The sequence below is a fragment of the Erythranthe guttata genome, chromosome 12 (genome assembly GCF_056151865.1).
Source record: "Erythranthe guttata isolate IM_541 chromosome 12, IM_541, whole genome shotgun sequence".
NCBI lineage: Eukaryota > Viridiplantae > Streptophyta > Magnoliopsida > Lamiales > Phrymaceae > Erythranthe > Erythranthe guttata.
The window spans coordinates 17,754,747-17,775,536 of NC_142544.1; the positions used below are offsets into that span (position 1 = coordinate 17,754,747).

At 35.7% G+C, this 20,790-nt stretch overlaps 2 protein-coding genes and 1 long non-coding RNA gene across 4 annotated transcripts; 1 reads left to right on the forward strand and 2 right to left on the reverse strand.

The window, feature by feature from the left end:
• Positions 1–450: 450 nt before the first annotated feature.
• LOC105966555 (putative alpha,alpha-trehalose-phosphate synthase [UDP-forming] 8) lies at positions 451–8,935 on the reverse strand. 2 transcript variants are annotated; one of them, XM_012991118.2, is made up of 5 exons: positions 8,578–8,935; positions 8,265–8,311; positions 1,562–3,627; positions 1,216–1,483; positions 451–1,118 (listed from the first exon to the last, which is right to left on the reverse strand). In XM_012991118.2, exons 3-5 carry the CDS (start codon positions 3,517–3,519, stop codon positions 795–797), a joined length of 2,550 nt encoding a protein of 849 aa, XP_012846572.2. In that variant the 5' UTR covers positions 3,520–3,627; positions 8,265–8,311; positions 8,578–8,935; the 3' UTR covers positions 451–794. The 2 variants fall into 2 exon arrangements, with proteins under 2 accessions (XP_012846572.2, XP_012846573.2); XM_012991119.2 differs by having other exon boundaries at positions 8,253–8,311.
• Positions 8,936–11,504: 2,569 nt separating this feature from the next.
• On the forward strand, positions 11,505–12,068 carry LOC148766640 (uncharacterized). Its single transcript, XR_016034962.1, has 2 exons — positions 11,505–11,640; positions 11,746–12,068. It is a non-coding gene; the product is annotated as an uncharacterized LOC148766640 (long non-coding RNA).
• Positions 12,069–16,132: 4,064 nt separating this feature from the next.
• On the reverse strand, positions 16,133–19,968 carry LOC105964853 (potassium transporter 6). Its single transcript, XM_012989366.2, has 8 exons — positions 19,339–19,968; positions 18,768–19,254; positions 18,618–18,671; positions 18,247–18,507; positions 18,105–18,157; positions 17,888–18,011; positions 17,545–17,799; positions 16,133–17,358 (listed from the first exon to the last, which is right to left on the reverse strand). Exons 1-8 carry the CDS (start codon positions 19,375–19,377, stop codon positions 16,295–16,297), a joined length of 2,337 nt encoding a protein of 778 aa, XP_012844820.2. The 5' UTR covers positions 19,378–19,968; the 3' UTR covers positions 16,133–16,294.
• Between the last annotated feature and the right edge of the window lie 822 nt (positions 19,969–20,790).

Below are 20,790 nucleotides of genomic sequence, written 5' to 3' on the forward strand. Positions count from 1 at the left end.
TTTTATTCCTAGATTTTTTTTATTGTCTATTTGAATTTAATAATTTGGCTCTTTAGTATTATACTGTACATTTTTTTTAATTTTATAGGTTGAGTATCTCTAACAAAAGTTTGAGTCGGGATATTAAAAAAAAGGAAATAATCACAAAAATAGTTTTATGCTTAAAAAAAAATCTTGCAAAAAATTTGTTGAAAATGAAGTTATGGACTCGTGGTTGAAGAATGAGTTGATAAGTTACAACAAGGTTGGTAATTAAGGGGCCCTCGTTTTCGATTTTCGCCTCGGGCCTCCAGGACCCTGGGACCGGCCCTGCAGTTAACGACCCCCTTTTTTGTCAAAATCGAGGCCACCATGTATCAATTTAACCAAATATATTAATAAATCTAACATGGAAAAATACCATAACTAATAATAAAAGCATAATAAAAAAGAAATAAAAGCCAAAATATGGAGTCAAATTGAAGATTACATTTAAAAAGTTTCAACTGTTGACTATACAAAAGAAACGGTGTCGTCTAACCAAATTAGGGGAAAAGCCTTTTTTTATAAACATTCTGCATCACTAAACCATTTGCTTTTTCTACACCTAAGTATTTTCATTCACAGCCAACCATTCACAGTAAAAGAGAGAGAGGGACCTATCAATTCCCCCAACAGTTAATACTATAATTTAAGTTTCTTTACTTTCCAAATCCTATTTAATTAAGTTAATATTATTTAAGTTTTTTCTTTTTCCTTTTTTTTTTTCTCTCCCCCACTCAGAAAGAAGAGAAAATTTACACAAACCTGCCCCCCTATATATTATCATCGAACGAAAGCTGGAACTGTGCACTGCACCGAGGGGGCTTTGGATTCGAAGCATTAGCAAGACCTCCAAGAAGTTTCACAACATCCACCGTGTCGTCGAGGTAATATCTAGCCTTGCTCGGTTTCTGTCCAACGGTGCAAGCAAATATCTCCGGAACTGCAGGGACAGCTGAAGTAGAGAACGCGTTTATGCTCGCAAACATGTCTTCGTCCGACCTGTCATCCCCAATACACACCACGAAATCCGGTGCATTCCCATCTTTGGCCATCACTGAGAGCACCTTCTCCGCAACTACGCCTTTAGTCACTCCCTATCGAAAAAAAAAGGAAAATGAATTTTCGATGAAAATATTAACTTAGTGTGAGTGATTAGTAGTGTAATGGGGTAAAAGGGAACAATATACATACTTGTGGTTTTACTTCGACAATATGTTGTCCCCTCCGAACAACAGCAGGTTCGTTAGCAAGAACATTTTCTAAGTGGTCCAAAAGTTCCTTAGCCTGGCAGGAGCCGAAGTCAGGGTCAGCATCTTGATGGTGCCACACCAATGCACTCTCTTTCACTTCCATAAACGAACCATCCGTCGCCTCTGTGTACAGTTTCATAATCGGCTGCACCATTTCTTTCCAATCAAGATCAGCTGCTAACGATTCCCACTCGCCGTTTTTGTCCCACCTAAAATAAAACAAAATAATTATTGCAGCAGAAACCAGTACATCAGTCGGACAAAAAAAATATTATTTTTTTAATTACCTCAGAAAATACCCATGTTCAGCAGCCAATCCCAATTTATCACACGGAGCAAGCCAATCGTTCAGTGAAGACCTTCCTCTCCCACTAACTATAAAAACCGTATTATTAGGATCACTGCACAAGCCATTGAGCACCTCCACCAATTCATCGCTGGGGGATCTAACCATGGAGGACTGAGAAACAACAGTACCATCATAGTCCAAAAATATAGCCCTTCTGCTAGTCCTTTTATACGCCGACACAATGTGGTCAACTGTCAGCTTCCTAAAACTCGGAGAAAGAGATATGACTCTAAAGCCAAGGCCTAACCCGATGCCCCAACAACGGTTGTTATAGTGGTCCTTGCAAGCTCTCTCCATGTCCTGCATGAAGCTTCGAGCCCAATAAGCTACATCGTGAGAGCTAACATACCTGTAGTGCTTCTCATGCCGAAGCTGCTTTTCTGAATCTTTCATGGTGATCCCCACATTCATGGCCTCAGCTACAGCGTCAATATCCCATGGATTCACCCTAATAGCTCCGCTTAAAGACGGTGAGCAACCGATAAACTCCGACACGACAAGCATGCTAGTTCTTGGAGAATCTGATTTATTAGAGCCATCCCTGCAAACTATATATTTATAAGGGATCAAGTTCATTCCATCCCTCACTGCATTGACTATGCAACAATCCGCCAGAGCATAATAGGCAGTCTTCTCGTAGAGGGGAGCAGGGCGGTCAATCAGAACCACGGGTTCGTAGTCAAGGGACCCGTAAACCTCGTTGATTCTATTAGCGGTTGTGTACGTCTCCCTTTTCGCTTCCTGGACATCTTTTCCGGTGCTCCTAGCAGGGTTGACTATTTGGACCAAAACCACTTTTCCGTGCAACTCCTTGTGCTGAATCAAGAGCTGTTCAAAGGCGAGCAACTTCAGGCTGATGCCTTTGAATATGTCCATGTCGTCAACTCCGAGAATCAGTTTTTTGCCCTTGAACTGTTCTTGTATCTCTTTGACTTTATTGCATGTAGAAGGCAGGTTCAACACAGATTTCAGCCTACCCATGTGGATACCTACTGGGAGGATTTTTATATACACCGTGCGACCAAAGTAATCCAGCCCGATGTGCCCTCTCTTGGATTCGTAGTCCAGGCCCAGCATTCTGCCACAGCAAGAGAGGAAATGACGAGCATAGTCAAATGTATGGAAACCTATTAGATCGGAATTCAGTAGCCCTTTCAGAATTTCGTCTCGAACAGGCAGTGTTCTGTAGATTTCCGAAGAAGGAAATGGGCTGTGAAGGAAAAACCCAAGCTTGACTCGATTATAGCGCTTCCTTAAAAATGTAGGAAGTACCATAAGATGGTAGTCATGAATCCAGATGAAATCATCCTCGGGATTGGCTACTTCCATGACCTTGTCAGCAAAAATCATATTTACAGACACATAAGCCTGCCACTGCTGTCTGTCGAAGCGATCTCCATGATCCGGGCACATAGGTAGCATGTAATGAAATAGAGGCCAGAGCTGCTGCTTACAGAAACCATGATAGAACTTTTTCTGGATATCTTGAGGAACAAAAGTTGGCACGCATTTGAACTCATCTAGAAGCCTCTGTGCAACTTCATCCTGCTCATTGGCTTCTATTTCGACTTTGAGAGATCCCACATACAGAACCTCCGCCTCAGGTGAAAATCCATCCTTCAATTGTAACAACAGTGAATCTTCATCGAAGCTAAAGCGCCATTTACCAGTTGCATAATCCTTTTGAGCATGCAAAGGCAACATGTTTGCCACAATGATTTTCCGGTCACGGCAAACAGATGTTGTGCTGTCTGTGTCGGCATCACTGCTCCTATTACCATCAGATATAACTCCCGGAATAGTCATCACTCTAGGAAGACCTCGGGGAGTGTGAGGTGCATTCATCAAGTCTCCAGAAGCCAAGTCGAAGAAATTTCCACATGATTTCGATGCCATCACAGTAAGTGTTCTGTTCTACCCAGCGAATTCTAGAAGTGGTGGTTCTTAGCAACTGCACTTTAGGGAAATAAATGAAGAGGCTGACAGCGAAATCTATCCACAAGCCTGCATAACAAACAGAGAATTTCAACAACACCATTTGGCGAAAGTACAAAACAGACAAGCTAATTAAAACAGTAGACAATTCTATCACAGAGTTATGATGCGATGCACAGAGTTATAGTTGTCGACAAGGCAACATATGATGCCATGCACAGAGTCATGATGCAAGCACACATATGAAAAACACAAAGAGGCACTGAACATACACGTAAAATAACTAGAAACAATAGATAATCAAAATTGCGACGGAGTGAATAGATAAAACTATCCATAGCTACAGTGTACTAGTTTTGCAACCTAAAGTGTCATCAGAGAACTAAAGTCCACGTGACTACGAGACAAAAGCTAAAAGTTAAATCATTATATACAGATAAGAATATGATCTAAACATCAGACAGATATATATATAGAAAGAGTAAATAGAAAGATTTACAAGAAAGTAGATGCAACTCAAATATGAGATAAGAGTGATTATTAGTAAGATATGTATTTCTACATTTCATTTATGGTAGCATTCTTGGACAACAATGTAAGAAATGCGACTTGACTTACAAAAGTGTGACATTAAAGACGTAAAGTTAAATCATTATATACAGATAAGAATATGATCTAAACATCAGACAGATATATATATAGAAAGAGTAAATAGAAAGATTTACAAGAAAGTAGATGCAACTCAAATATGAGATAAGAGTGATTATTAGTAAGATATGTATTTCTACATTTCATTTATGGTAGCATTCTTGGACAACAATGTAAGAAATGCGACTTGACTTACAAAAGTGTGACATTAAAGACGTAAAGTTAACCGTCCCAAAAGAAACATGAGTAAAAGGATTAGACACAAATATACAGGTGTTTAATATTCATGTATAAAAGTAAAGAATGTGATTAGAGACATTAAGCGCATTGAGTTGAAATGAGAGATTCATGCTCATGATAAAGTTATAAAAGATCCTTGTGGATAAGGAAGCCACTCTATCCAAAACTTCGTATAGCTCATCGGCTGGCTAAGCAGTTTGGTTCATGGAGTTTGAAATGAGAAAAATGAAAATGCAAAACGGAAAAACAAAACATATGAAATTTTCTAGTATGTTAGGTTCTTAAGGAAAACGGTGATGAAATTGATTTTGTGGAAAATTATTTTCTTTCCAAGAATTTACCCAATAAGATGTGTTCGTTGAGTTTCATAATTGGGTGTTTTGTAAGACGGAGAGGAATTGGACTTGCGGAACATAGAAAACCTAATGGCGATATGGTGTTTTACGTGTAGTTCTCACTTTTTTGCGGCGACGAAATAATGTCACCTTTAAGATCCAAATCATTTTAATCTCCTTACCAAAATAAAATCTATTTTACCTAGTCCTTTCATCTTTTTACTTAACATTTTCCTTGATCCAAGGAGAGCCTAAAAGTATCTATACAAACGACAAATGTGCAAAACTAGCTATTAATTCAAAAAACTTGATTAAATACAATTACTTTTTCTCGGCTAAAACACTTATAGCACGACATGTTTCAAAGCAAATATGAGATCCAAATCTTTCCGAGACTATAACATCCGAATTTAATATTGTCGTATTAATAAATTCTTGTTAAAGTTGCTATGTCGAGTAATGATAATCTAAGTGAAATGGAAATATCTTGAACCATTTTTTGGGCCATATTCCATGTAATTTTGAAAGGAGAGTGTTTTAAGAAAAAAAAATGTTTACAAATGAAGTATTTTTTGTTTGAATTGGAATGAGACGATTTTTACTGCGGTAGTTAAATCATGTTTGGAAGTGTTTGGAAATGTACTCTTGAAGAAGAGTTTGAGAAATGAAGCAAGGAGAATCCCAAATTTAGTGGATGGGATATATCCTTCAAGTCCTCGAATTTTAAGAATTTAATTGGAATTTTAACTGCTAAATTCAAGCAATAAATAGATACTTTATCGAGCCTTGTGATCTTCAAACTCTATGGACACTTCGCCTCGCAAAATCTAGCATTTTATTCTCTTCATGTGAGCGCTCTTCCAAACCTTTGGAAAAGCATAAATGCATGCGCTCCAATAGTGCGAATCCACCAACACCTCTAAATTCCATATTGAAGTCATGATAAATGCCACGATTATAACCAAACCCGTCCCACACTATCATGCTTATTTGGAGTCTATTCCATGTAACACCCGGTGAACTTCTCCGGGTTAATATCACCTTTTATTTACACATATTCACACACACATATGTGGTGTATGTAACATGGACATGGATCTCTTCCAAGATCAACTTAAATTAGTTAAGGATTCACTCGATGCAAAAAGAATATCAACATAGCCCTTGATTCCATTAATGACAAGGATTTGAAATGCTATACATCAATCAAAGAGAGAGAACGATTAAATGAAAAGAGTGGTCTTGTGGGACAGAATTTGATAAATGAGGTCGCACAAGATCGAAAAAAAAATCTTCAGTGATTTTTATCGCTTTTTAATGACGATAACTTATTTATCCAATAAGATAAGGATTTGTCCGATTTACGTTGATCATTTTTTCCATGGTATGATCCTCTCGGATAGGATTGTACATTGCGAAGAAGAATTTTATTGTATAATCTCCATCCAACACCATAGAGTTGTAGTTTAGAAGCACAAAACTATGCGCATGAATGACCTTATACAATTTATCTATGAAGAGCTCTTGTTCTTCTCAAGTACTTCAAATTTCGATCTACGCGCTTCATATAGAAGTCTATATTCCATCTGCAAAAACAAAAAGAACAAAAGAAAAGACAAAAGTCTTTTCGCGAAAGAAATCAAAACGCGCACGTTTAGTAAAACCTTCCAATGAGATTGAAAGTACCTCCACGATATTTCAAACCCCTTTGGTTTTTCATCCAAACATAATGTTAAACCAAATAAAGGAACTATTCCAATTTCTTCTATGAATTATGTTCAATTGAGCCCCTTCTCATTAATGGTCTCTCGTCGAATCCAAAATAATTCAATAATTTGGATATTATGTGCCAAACGAATTGTCATTAAGGTGCACAAGATTGGTTATACCGACCAAAGCGTACCAAAACTAAAAATTAAGTTTGTAATACAATCGAGCCAGACGTTTTTGTTTGGTACTTGGATTGGATATTTCCAAAGTTTCCATATTCAAATTAAGAGCAATATAACAGTGTGGTTCATAGTGAACCGAATATGGAATTATCTTTTAGTTTTTTGTTTTAGCTTTGACTAAGGGCTTCATTTTCCTTTGATTGTGACGAAGAGTGACCACAAATCACGCCCACTATAATGATATTGATGTTCCATTCCCGTTTCACTCACTAACGAAGAGAGCTCCGACCACACCAAGCAGTGTCCTTGCTCCATGCAATCTCTTCCTTGCTCCATGTAACCTCGTCCTTGCTCCGCCATAAGATCCATCAACAACTTCAACCTCATGGAAAATACTTTTAAAGAAGTAAACATTGGAGGAAGCTAGCTTGTACTAGGGATCACCGTGAAGCGGTTGGCGAGAAAAACTGCAACACACTCCGACGGGTGCCAAAGTTTTTCTTCATGTGACAAATTTCATTAAATGAAATTGATCTATAGAAATTTAGTTTAAACATTTCGGTTCTACTAAAGAACCGAATTACCAAAAATAGGTAAGCATCACCGAATCGATTTGGTAAAACCATCCACCAAAATTTCGGTAAGCTCCGGTGCGGTTGTACAATGCACATGCCCTAACTCTTATCATGGTCAAAGTTATACTTCAACCAAATTCTTGGTTTATAACTTGAACAGCATGGAACTCACTTGCATCATGGCACCAAAACGCTAATGCCTTGTGCCAAAACACAAAGCAAAAGTTGATTAAAAGAAATGATATGTGCCTATGCTACAATGTCATCGCAAGAGAAAATGGTCGATGAAAAACATTGAAAATGGTTTTGGCAGTAGACTCCATTCGTATGTGTTGTAAAGTTCAAGATCGAGGCAGAAACTTATAACTTTCCAAAAGCCTCTCAAGATATCATACTTACGACCAAATATGAGGACCCTAACCAATCACATTATTCAGCATACAGCTGAAATCTTCAGATAAATCGTTAACAATCGCATCTTCTTTTTCATATTCATAAATCAGGCAAGCCCAAAAGTCAATTGTGGACTGAAGTGATGCATAGAACCAAACAAAAGCACACAACCATTGATAGTAAAAAATGTGATGACATGCTTCGGCAAAGGGCCGACCACTCAAAAATGCATGAGCCGTGAAACAGAATCATAATAGTCGATGGGGATTTTGATGACATGCTTCGGCATTTATACTTTTAAACAAAAAAAAATGAACATAATATCGCGCCTTCAGCATGCAGTTATAACACATGAATGAAGCTACAAATTAAAGCTTTTGACAAAAAAAATTGATTAGATAAGAAGTTCTACAGCTACATTGCCCTGTGTGTGTGCGCGCGCGCGCGCGCAACAAATTCCTCGGATAATTCAATTTTGAACATGATTGATTGCACACAATTAATGACAAGATTTTAGCATAAATCACAGGCTTAATGACAGGTGATAAAAGCAATTATGAATTTAAAATTGTATCAAAAAGTAAGCAGATTAGTGTACGTTAACAACAAACCAGTATGATTACCAATCAATCCGCTGTCGTTTCTCCCGAAAGCTTAAACCACCAAACACCTACAAAAACAGGCAAAATAAGCATTTAGTCATTAATAAAAAAATAAAAATTTTCCAAAATTCACTCCGCCATTAAAATACAAACACACAAACACACAATGGTAGAATCGCAGAAAACTCCAGTTCTTCAATAAAGCTGCTTAAATTTTGAAACACACAAACACACAATGGAAGACGAAAATCTTCATTTAATCTTCTATCAATCCGAATTAACTCACCGGAAATCAACTCGCAGGAATTCGAAAAGCAAACGCAGAAACACTCACCGGAGATCCGAATACGCGTCCGCCTCAGCACCGAAGAGCCGTTTCGCAATTGCTTCACTGAACAGAGTTTTAGAGAGAGAAAAAAAAGAAGAGAAGAGAAGAGAAGGAAAATGACAAAGAGCACCGAACCGAGAGACAGGAAAATGAGAGAGAAAAAGTGAAATTTCTGCAGATGGATATAGTTTTTCTAGAGAGAGAGAGTGCGGTGTAGAGATTATGTGCATCTAGAGAGAGAAAGAGAAAATAAATGAAAGAGTAATTAATGCGGCGAAATGGATAAAATGTACAACGCTCGAATAGCGCAAGGTACAAGTTCCCGAAGCGTCGCCGGACTTTGCACTGAAAAATAAATGGGAATGAGGTGGAAATTAGTGGGGACCCCTCACTGTAGTCCCGGTATTTTGAACTAACCATGGTTTGAACCCCAGTTCCTTCCGAGCTTTTTATTCCATATAATTGCCCTCTGATTACTCGTTTTATTACAATATTGCCATTATCACCCGTTTTCATTCGGATATCATTTCCTTTTCTTATCCTCTTTCAGGGTCAAACAAGTCTTTTTTTTATTTCCCTTTTCCTTCTTTTTATTTTTTCGGGTGGGGTGGGTGGATGGGGGTGGGGTGGTGGGGTGGGGTGTGGAATTGGGGGTGGATTATTCATTTATTTGTATAGATTCATCATATCAATTTATGTAATCCACAACAAAGTTGGTAAGCTTTTTCTTGGTAATTTACCTTTAACAATCCGATTTCATCAAATCTGTAACATAATTACGTTATTCGGAAAATAAATCCTTATATTACTTGTACTTATCCACAAAAATCAATAAATATAGACCTTGTTTGGTTCAGGAAATTAGTCATTATTAACTAAACAATTGGATTATATTTGATGTTTGATATTACAATAATACATCGATCGACCAACAAATTACGATAATTTTCATTAAATTATTTATTTTTTATTGACAACCAAACAAGGGAGTAGTATACCACGTAAATCAAGTCAACAAAACTTATTTGTAAGTTGTTTTAAATTGTGTAATTTTATCTTGACTCACCTTTTTACTTTCTTGTTTTAAAACAAAATAGGAGTGTAACTAATTGGCAAATTGTAATTACAATCGAGGGTACTTTGGTACTTTAACTTTAATAGGTCTTGATAAAAGAAAATGTTATCCTTTAAGCATATATATCATTTTCACACCTTGTTTTTATTGAAGATGTGCAAGTAGTCATTTCAAATACTTTAATTGGATAATATTAGGTCAAATGTGGATAAGCAAATCACTAACTTATTCCAAATTGTTGCTTGTAATTTAACTCCAGGACAAAAGGGTAAATTATTATAAAAGTAAGCACTTTATGCTGCAAAATCTTGAATAATCATGGGTGTGGATGAAAATAAAATAATAAAGCATTTGTTTTTATTTAATTACCAAATAATAATTGCTAGGTAATTAAATACAAATATAAATAAATATTATGTGGGCTTCGACTCGGGCCAATTGATTCAAATCTTACTGAATTTGGGTCCGACGACGTCTATTCGTATCGTATATGTCAAGTGCTGGTAGCTATCCCGATACAAAGGAAAGTCAATGATTTTCTAATAATATCCACTATTAACCTTTAGTAAATGTAATTTTTCACTTAGGAAATAAATAAATAATAAAAATTGTAATGATCATAAGTAGATAGATAAATCATTTCATTATCATATGCTATTTGTGTGATTCGAACTACCTCTGTGGATGTCTAATTTGGCAAAAGGACAGTGACAGTTTTGCAAATGTAAAGTGGAAAGAAAATGACAGAGCTGTTTTTTTTTCCCTTTTTTTTTAAATATAAGAAATGACACGTGTCGTGATACTGCGTGCATGATTCTTTGGTACACATCACCTATTTCATTTATACACGTGTCAAGCTGCACGCGCCACTAATCCACTGTATTACGTGGAGGGAGGAGGGAGCGCACGTGTATTTCATTTTATTTGTAACGCTGTGTAACGGCATGTGTAACGCCGTTAAAAAACAAGTGTAGAGAATTGTTGCATGAAATTGCACTCAATTAAATACAACATTATCCACTTATCCGTTTCCCAATTTTCGTTGTGCAATTAATGCATATTTCATTGAAATTAGTTGCATATATTAATTTTATTAATATAAATATAATAAATTGGTCCTACGTGGAAATTGTTATTTTTTTTGGTGAGTGACGTGGCATGAGCAAACGCAGCACGCCGCTACTCGACAGTCAGCCCCACCACATTCTTTAATTTTCAGCTTTTAAATACTAATAATTAAATAATGTTTTATTTTGATAGTATAATTTTTTTAATCTAGATATTTAAAAATATCATAATAAAATTTATGCCTATCTAAAATATTGTATGTTCTATTCATATTCCTATTTTCAAGTAGGGTCTCACAAATAATAAAATAAAATTCGAGAAAAAACATACCGTAAATAAATATTATTTTTTGTATTATTGAATATTTATATAACTCTACTTATTATTATAATCGCCCTGAATCTATACGATGAATTGATGAAATCTTGACCAAGTCAGATGTCGGTTGGAACTTATTGTCTTGCAATAGTCAATACTTGCTACTTTAATTACTCTATAAAATAATAAAAATGGGATTTAATTACTTTAATTACGTATGTAACAGTATTTTGAATTTGTAGTAAATTGTTTCAATGGGAAAATACATTATTGCGCTAATATTAATAGAGATTTAAGAAATACGATCGAATTCATGCTGAATTCGAGAAATCTATTCTCTACTGCAATCGATTACAAATATATCGCCCGTTTTTTTACTTTTTATAGAAAATATTACACTCGACGCAGGAATATTTTGCAAATATTTTCTGCTATAGATAATCTAAATTAATCATATAAATTGCAATATAATCCATGCAACTTCGTACAATTATTTTAAACAAAAAAAAAAAAAAAAAACCAAAAAACTCAGAAATTTTGAAATATGACGCAGATAATGAAATATAGTAGTCTTCTTGGGCTTATACTAATTATTTCTCTTGTATCAGGTATATAATTAATTAATACACATATATATTACACTTGATGAAATTCATTCTAGTGAAATTATTTAAATACATAAATAACAAATGTGTAATTTCAAAAAAATGCAGAAAGTTGGGGTGCTGGGAATTATTGTGCAGTAGATTTGGATGCCGATTGTGTGGAGGAAACCGAAGGGTGGTGCAACAAAGCCTGCACATTTCTATTGAAAGAAAAGTTTGCGTTTTCGTTGTGTCAACGAGGCCCTCCCTATGTCGGCGATGTCAAATATTGTCGATGTTTTTATAAATGTTAATACAATTGAACCTCGACAATAATAATCCTTAAATAAATTAAAAACACCCGACATCTTTGTATTCGGTGTATTATCTACAAGACATTATAAAAATCGAGACGTTTGTTCGTGGCGCGTGTAGATAATTTATTTTTCATATATCGGGCAAATAGTTTCAAAAATTTCCCCCCCTTTTTTTCGATCATAATTATCATTGAAAATAAATCAGAGGTATTTTTTTCGAAAAAGTCATTAAATCATTGTCACTAAACCCTGCCATTATGTATAAAATAATTAGGCAATAATTATCAACTGATAATTTGAGATCATACATTAAAATACACTTAATTATAAATTAGTAATTCATCTCATATTTTAATTTCGAAGAATACATGCATATATATATATATAATATATGCATACATTAATAATGCCACGTTATGAACATGAAAAAAATAAATTTTATTTTAATCATGCAAGAGAGAATCAGATGATATTATTTGAAATTGGCTGTTATTGAAGATCCAGAGTGCGCCGTCGAATTCCAGATGCATTGTTTATCGGAAATCCCGTCATGGTGCGACTATCCGTGCATAGGATTGCATTGGTGGGCGACGATTTCGTATCTTCGAGGTGTCGAGAAGGCTACCCCTATCCCGAGAATTATTTATATTGCCTATGTTTCACCAATTGTAATAAAAAGACTTGGTATATATGTTGTTAAGTATATTACTCCCACAATTTAGTAATAATTATATGTACCATATCGGGGTTGATGGACATGTATTAATAAAATTAATAAATATGCGTGACTTTTTGAAGAAGAAAAAAACCCTTTAGTGTGACTGAAATACGCTTCTCGTTAATTTTTATTTGCGCTCGTTTGCAATGGATTGATTAAACGTAACAAGGGCAAATTTGAGAAGAAAAAAAATTAATTATATTATATATTATTATTGTTTAAGTAATCTCAAACGAAATAGAGATTTAATAAATACTAGTGAAGTATACTATTAATTGAATTCATGCAGATTTTAAGGAATCCGTTACGTCTGATTATTAATGATAATATATATATTCCAGATTTTAATTACCAACTTTGGGGTATCAGTAATTTAAATTCTATAAAATGCTCTCCCAACAAAGTCTATATATATATCTCTGTATATATAATATATATTATATAACATCAATATTTACAATAATGATGAAGACTTTGAAATTTAGTCTTCTTGGCCTTATCCTCGTTTCTTTCATAGCAGGTAATTAAATCTTTTTTTTTATTAACAATATTATGAAATGTACTAATTTTGCTTCAGTAAAATCGATTTATTTATCTTTCCTTTAATTTTTTGCCCGTTTAATAATAAAATGACACCGTGTGGATAAAATGCAGTGAGTTTGGGAGAAACTCTATACTGCGCTGTGGATTTAACGACCAAATGTAATAAGGATATCGCGGGGTGGTGCGACGCCCGGTGCAAGGGCTTGTTGGGAAACGACGTCAAATTTACGAGGTGCCAGCAAGGATTACCCTATGCTGGTGACGTTTTATATTGCAGATGTTTTGTACTATGTAATAAAAAGACTTGATGAATCTATAATTATCCTCATCTTCTAATTAAAATAGAAGATATAATAACAATTTAGATATTTATTTGTCGTATCGTTCGTATAATTGTTCGTTACAAATTTCGTGTCTGTGAAAATATTTTTAAAAAAACATGGACAAATGAATTTATTAAACAATTATAAAATTATTGATACCAAAAAGGGTTTTGCTATTTGCAGCGGGACTTTTACTGAAATTGGCTTATTTGCAGCGGTACCTTTTTCATTTAATTTTTTTTTTCAATTTCTCTCTCCTATTCCAAACACTCTCTAGAAATTCGAATTTCGTAAAAAAATTTGAATCTCCCGTTTTCTGGAGCACGGAAACTCGAAGAAAATTCAAGTTTCCGTACTCTGCAGAACGGGAGATTCAAACGGCTTGAATCCTCCGTTCTGCAGAGCACGGGAACTTGAATTTTCTTCGAGTTTCCGTGCTCCAGAAAACGGGAGATTCAAATTTTCGTGCTCCAGAAAACGGGACCTTCAGATTTTCGAAAAAAAAAAAAATATGAATCACCCGTGCTGTAGAACACGGGAACTTGAATAATCTCCATGTTCCCGTGCTCTGCAGAATGGAGGACTCAAAAAACATGAGGTTCCCGTTCAGCAGAACACAAGAACTTGAAGATTATTCAAGTTCCCGTGTTCTGCAGAACGGGAACTTAAAGTTTTAATATATTTTTTTTTCTTAATATTTTTTTTTCTAAAAATCGAATTTTGTAATTATTTGAGAAACATGATAACAAATATTCGGATTATTGTACTCGTTGTACATTCATCGTCAATTTTTTTTGTCAAAGTCACCATCATCACCCTACCAAATTATAAAAATTAATAATACAAAGGAATAAAAAAAAAAAAAAAAAAGAAATTGCAAATTAATGCCCAAGTTCCCGTGCTGTACAGCACGGGTAACGCCAATTTTTTTTCTTTTTTTTGATACTTTTCGTGTTGTATAGCACGATTACACCAACTTTTAGTTTTTTTTTTTTTTTTTTTTTTTACCATATAAAAGTTATCCGGATTACCCATCGAAGAAGTTGTTGTTCGTTTTTGAATTTGTCGAACGAGCTTCAAATTCTAAGTTTTCGACTTTTTTTAGTTGAGAGAGTTTCGGTTTTTTTAGAAAGTTAGAAAATTGACAAATGAGACTACTGCTGCAAATAAGCCAATTTCAGTAAAAGTCCCGCTACAATCAGCATTTCAGTACCAAAAAATGTGGACAAAATGAAATTGATATCAAAATTAATAAACAATTATATGAGGATTTATCTCAAAATTTGGATGTTAGAAATAATATAAAATGTTCGGGACATATAAAATCAAGAAATGATAGTGGCATAAGCGTAAATAAAAGGCTTACGGGGCCTTATTTGACGATACAGTTTCTCAAAGTGGATAATTATCAGACGCCGACAAGGATATTTTTTGACTACTGGCAATTTCTTTTTTCCTCGTACGTACACACCCATCACCCAACCAGTCAACGACACGTCACCAAATTAGTTGATCCTTTTTTTGATAATAAATTAGTTGATCCTTGGTACAGCCAAATATCAACCAAATGTCTACGTCAGCACCAGCGGGCACGTGAGTTTCACGTGGTGTGAGGTGGGGCCGGAATTTATGCATAAAAGCCATCTGGAAAATCGCTGAGGAATTGTGGGGCCCATGGTATTTCTGTTTCGAGGGAATATTCGAAAAGCATCTTCCTGGGTAGCCTTGACTTTTGGCTCATTACTTTCTCACTCCTTACCGAGGTCCAAATTTCTCTCATCGGTCCTTCAATTTAAAAAGATTTATAATTTCCACGAAACTTGGTACTATTTGGCTATTTGGTCCACCTAACGAATAAATAATTAAATCTGACTTTATTACGTTTTTCTCTATTTGATCAATCCAAGTTCTAACATTCAAACCCTTGTGAATTATGATCATTAATTTATTGAAAATCTTACGCTTGATTAAATCAAATAGTGAATAAATTACAATAACTTTGTCTAATTACACTTAAACCCCCTCATATTTAAAAATTATTGGTTCCATTGAAATAAGAAACTAATTGGGTGATTAGGGTATTACCGGATATGTACATGTCATTGACTTACATAAAGGTGTGGAAAATGATATTGTCGTGGAATAGACAAACTTCATTCCCTTTTTCTCCATTTTATTCAAATTTCAAATGTTTTGAAGATATATATATATATATATATATATATATATATATATGCATGCGTGCAAGGTAGATCATAAGATATTTTGTTAATTGTAACAGTCACACAACCTATATAAGCGATGCTTAATTTGGGCCCTTTTTTTATCCAGCATTTTAAAATATGATTTTTAAGTTAAATATTTTTTCAATTAGTACTTTTAAAACGGATTAACTTGTCCAACTCGTCATTTTCGATTCTTCGAATCAATTTATTTGTACAAACAAATGGACAACGACGAGCAACAAAAATAACATTTCACTTATTTAATATTTTTCGTGTGCTCAATCAAAGCCCAGAAATTACTAAATGTAGGCCCAACACAAAAGGATTATATCCTACATAAATTTCAGCCCAATACCCAAACAAAAAAAAGCAACAGTAGGCCCATATCAGTTATCACTGTAATTTTTTCTTTCCACCAATTTACATCAGTAAGTAAAAGTAAAACTTTCTCTATCTTGATGAAATTACAAAAAGAAAAATAAAATAAAATATACAAAATACAAATATATACAATATACTTTAAACAATTTCTTCAAAAAAAAAAAAAAAAGGTCAAACATGGTACACCATTCCAACTTCCAAAGTAGAAGCATGAGGTGAACCCAAAGCATAAGTAGGATCTCTACAATTCCTCCTCAAAAAATCATACCCAAAATTAACCACCACCTTTTTTATAAAACTTGATCCCCCTTTTGCCCTTACATATGAATGCCCCAATATATAAGCCATCCCACATTCTCTAGCTTCCATCACTTCTCTCAACTCCTCCCTCGTACTCCGATCCATCCTCGGACTCTCCGGAATCACGAATCTAACCTTCTTCCTCGTCTTAATCACCGCCGACGACGTCCCCGCCGCGTCATCACCCTCCTCGTACAATCGGACCCCACTTGAATTGCTCGCAGAAGTGGCGGACCCCACCACAACCATATCTTCCTTATGATTGTCGTCATCATCTTCATCACCACCCGCTGCTCCGTTTCTCGACCCCGTTTCTTCCTCTCCCCCACCCGTCCGTATGTACTCCGCGATGCTACACACGAGCTCGTCTTCGAACTCGAAGTCGTCCTTGTGGTTGTCACGGTACCCGTAGCGGACGACGCACCGGTAGATACGGTGCGCCCTCGGCCCGATTCGCCCAACGAGGAACCGCTCCTCGTTTCTGACGTGCGGGATCGGTACTGATTTTACGCACAGGAAAACGAGCACTTGATGAAAGGCGGGGAGGTTCGCCACAAAGTGTGAGAAGATGGCCGGGATTCCGGAGACGAGCTCCGTATGGATGAGGCCGATGCCGCGGACCCTGACGAGGCCCAGCGTGGGGCCCGCGCCGAGGAGCCAGTCGACGGGGACCTTGTTCTGGACGTCGAACTCGTACTTCTTGAGGGTCCCGTAGTGCCACATGGACATGACGGCCATGAAGAAGAGCGAGAGGGCGACCGGGACCCACGCACCTTCTAGAAACTTGATGAGGGAGGCGGAGAAGTACAACGCCTCCAACGACCCGAAGAAGAGGACGAACGATATTGCTAGGAGCACGTTCTTGTGCCAGCATAGGACGATCACGAGTGACATCAAGCAAGTCGTCACTAGCATCACCGTTATAACCGCCAAACCTAATTTCCAAAAAAAAAATATCTTTCTTTTATTATTTATTATAAGTAACTTTTGGTACCGTTTTGACTTTAAATGTCAAAACGGTAATTTTTTTGTTCGAGTTTCGCCAAATTCAGTTGGTACCAGTAAAATTGTAACGACATTTAGCATTTCAGTTTTTAAAGGCTACTCTTTTATTTTTTTACCTGAGGCATTACCGAGACGTTTGGTGTCTCTAAAGCCGATAGTGACAGCCAAGCAAAGAAGCATCAAAATCCAGTTAATTTCGGGAATATAAATCTGGCCGTGGATTTTCGACGACGTGTGGACGATTTTGACCCTCGGGAAGCAACCTAGAGCGGAACACTGGTTAATGATGGAAAAAGTTCCGGTGATAATGGCTTGGCTTCCGACTACTGCCGCCATAATAGCAATCACCAGCACCGGCCATCTTAATTTCTCTTTAACACAAGAAAAAATTCAATTAATAAAATAGCATCTAAATTTTACTACTTTCGAAAATCAAGAAAGCACTAAAAATGTACTCACCAGGTACGGAAACGTAAAATCCAATACGGTAATCATCCTCAATAACATGATGCTGAGAAAGATACGCAGCTTGCCCCATATACGCCAGGATCAAAGACGGATATACGATCGATGTGAATGCTATCTGCATTTTTTCCACGATGCCAAATATAAATCAATTAAGTCTTTCACGAAAAAAAAAAACGAGCTTTTTTTTTAAATAACCAGTAGCTATTACCTGTATTGAAAGCTGGGAAAAATGTCCCAGATCAGCAAACATTGCTTCTGAACCTGGAAATTTTGAACTAACCGATAAGTTTAACAAAACCCTATGTGCATGTATATATGTGTATATATAGGGGGTTATAAATTATAATTACCTGTGATGCAGAGCAGGATACCGCCCAAGGACATCCAACCGCCACGTTGGGTTTTCTTGAGGAATTTGTACATGTAATAAGGAGAAAGAGCTTGATATACATGAGGGTTCCAGTGGAAAATATTGTATATACCGATGGCGCTGATGCAGAAAAGCCATGTTATTACAACGGGTGCGAACAAGAATCCGACCCTGTGGGTCCCGTAATGTTGAAGGGCAAATAGTCCTATCAGTACCATACATGCAACCGGCACTTCTATGTCTGCACAGTTAGATACGAATATTTTACTAATAGCAAAATCGTAAACAATTTACTTTTTTCTTGAAGAGATTCGACTAACTAAAACGAGCGAAAAATTCTACTAGTCTTACATTTGTGATGCTCCTTTGCCGTGGCAAGTTCGACACCCGAAACCGCAGAGAAAACTGAAACGAGAACGTAAACATTACTATGGAGCTAAAAAAACATCTCGATTATTTAAAGCTCGACATATAAAAAATAAAAATTAAATAAATAATTACCAGAAATTGCTGGAGTCAAGATACCATCACCAATAACCATACAAGCACCAAGCAAAGCCAAAACGAGCAAAAACCTCTGCAACACTCTGTATTTTTCGAGGCTCGATTTAAGCCTTGCCCCGAAAGTCGAAGGTGCGGGGCTTCTTATATCCTTCTTGTAACTCGACAAATCCTCGTCGGCCGATTGGAAACTAGGCAATGAGTTGACTTTGGCATGTCTGCACAAGAGTGAATACAGAGCAAATGTGCCTCCTTCACCATTATCATCAGCTCTAAGCACAATGAACACATACTTGAGAAGAGGGATTAAGGTTAGTGTCCAAAAGATGAATGACAGAACACCGAAGATTTCCTCGTTCGTCTCCGAATGTTCGATGTCTTCGGCGAATGTATTCTTGAATACATACAATGGTGATGTACTCAAATCCCCATACACCACACCCAAACTTTGATAAGCCAATGTAAATACTGTTTTCCAAGAATCTTTCTGCACAACCCCAATACAAAAAACCCATAAATCAAAAATGCTCAAATTCTTCAAAGATTGCAACTTTATAGCAAAAGAACTCACCTTTATCTGATTGTGATGAACCCCACTTTCAATCTCCATTGAAAACTGCTGTCAGAAATTGCAAATTCAAGAATTTCAACCATGACCCTTTGGCCAAACCACCCACCCCAGTAAAGAACTTTCAAGAACACACATACTGACACATACACAGAGAGAGAGAGAGAGAGAGAGAGAGAGAGAGAGAGAGAGAGAGAGAGACCAGAAAATGGATAATTTTATTTGGACAGTACCTAAAAAATATGCCACTAAAATAAGCAGTTCAACAACCTCCACAGATAAGGAACAAACAAGAAAAGATAAAAAAAAATATATATATATATATATATCAGAGACAAGTGATGTTAAAAAAGAAAGAAAGATATAAACACACAAATCAACAATGGTTGGCAATTGGTTGGAACCGGAGCATAAAAAAGATTGTGGAATATTTTGCTTGTGACAATGTTAAAAATAGACGTCTCCCCCTTTTTAATTTAATCCCTAATTAAAACTATCTGCTTGATGAAATGTGAGCTAGGGTTTTTATACACTGCGAGTAGGTGGTTTTTTCCGTTTCTTTCTGAGTGGGTTCTTTGTGTTTGATTTAGTTTGGTTGGACTTTAGTTTACTTGTAGAGGGTGTTCTCTCTCTCTCTCTCTCTCTCTCTCTCTCTCTCTCTCTCTCTCTCTCTCTCACTCTCTCACACACAGTATTACACACTCGTTCTTGGCTAGTGTGTGAGAGAGAAATTTCAGGGGACGTGTAAGCTTGTGCTCACAAAGGAGGAGAGATTAAGATTAAGATTTGGATTATTTGAAAAGTAATTTTTCTGTTTTTCTGTTTTTTCTTTTTTTTTTTTTTAGAAATTATTAAAATTAACTTATTACATAAATTTGACAGTGATGGTCAGAGTTAGTGCGCCTATCTCTCTTTAAAAAGGAATATTCTTTTGTTAAATGAAGCTGCTTTTTAGTAGTAAATTGTAATGTTTTTGTAATAATATTAAAATAAGAATTTCATAAAAATAAATTAATATTGGAATATAATTTTATTACATCGAAATTATTAGAATAGACTAATGATGAAATATCACCTTGTCTTATTGAGGGGGGACCTAACATATAAATTAATATTTGTGATAAAATATCGCTTTCCAAATAATTACAAAATACATATGGAATGATTATAGAGATAATATATATAATATAATAATTTATTTTATATTTTGGATTTTGTAGAGTTTATATCTGCTGAAAAACACTCGTGTGTGTGTATGCGTGCTTAGTGAAGAGTTGTTTTGTAGATTGAACTTTCGATTGCGTGTAACGTGAATTGATATTAGGTCAAATATTTAAATGTATTATATTACCTATTTAAAGAATAATTTGGGTAGCTTTTTTACTTTAGATCAAAAGTTGAATTAAAGGGTTTCACATGGCCAAATTTCCAACATTTTTCATGGGACAATAAAAA

Coding starts and splice junctions, on each gene's coding strand:
- LOC105964853 (XM_012989366.2), bottom strand. CDS start 19,377: ATGGAGATTGAAAGTGGGGTTCATCACAATCAGATAAAG. Junction 18,672..18,767: donor CTTGACTCCAGCAATTTCTG/GTAATTATTTAT, acceptor TTCTCGTTTCAG/TTTTCTCTGCGGTTTCGGGT. Junction 18,158..18,246: donor TATCCTGCTCTGCATCACAG/GTAATTATAATT, acceptor CAAAATTTCCAG/GTTCAGAAGCAATGTTTGCT.
- LOC105966555 (XM_012991118.2), bottom strand. CDS start 3,519: ATGGCATCGAAATCATGTGGAAATTTCTTCGACTTGGCTTCTGGAGAC. Junction 1,484..1,561: donor GAACATGGGTATTTTCTGAG/GTAATTAAAAAA, acceptor GTTTTATTTTAG/GTGGGACAAAAACGGCGAGT. Junction 1,119..1,215: donor TTGTCGAAGTAAAACCACAA/GTATGTATATTG, acceptor TTTTTTCGATAG/GGAGTGACTAAAGGCGTAGT.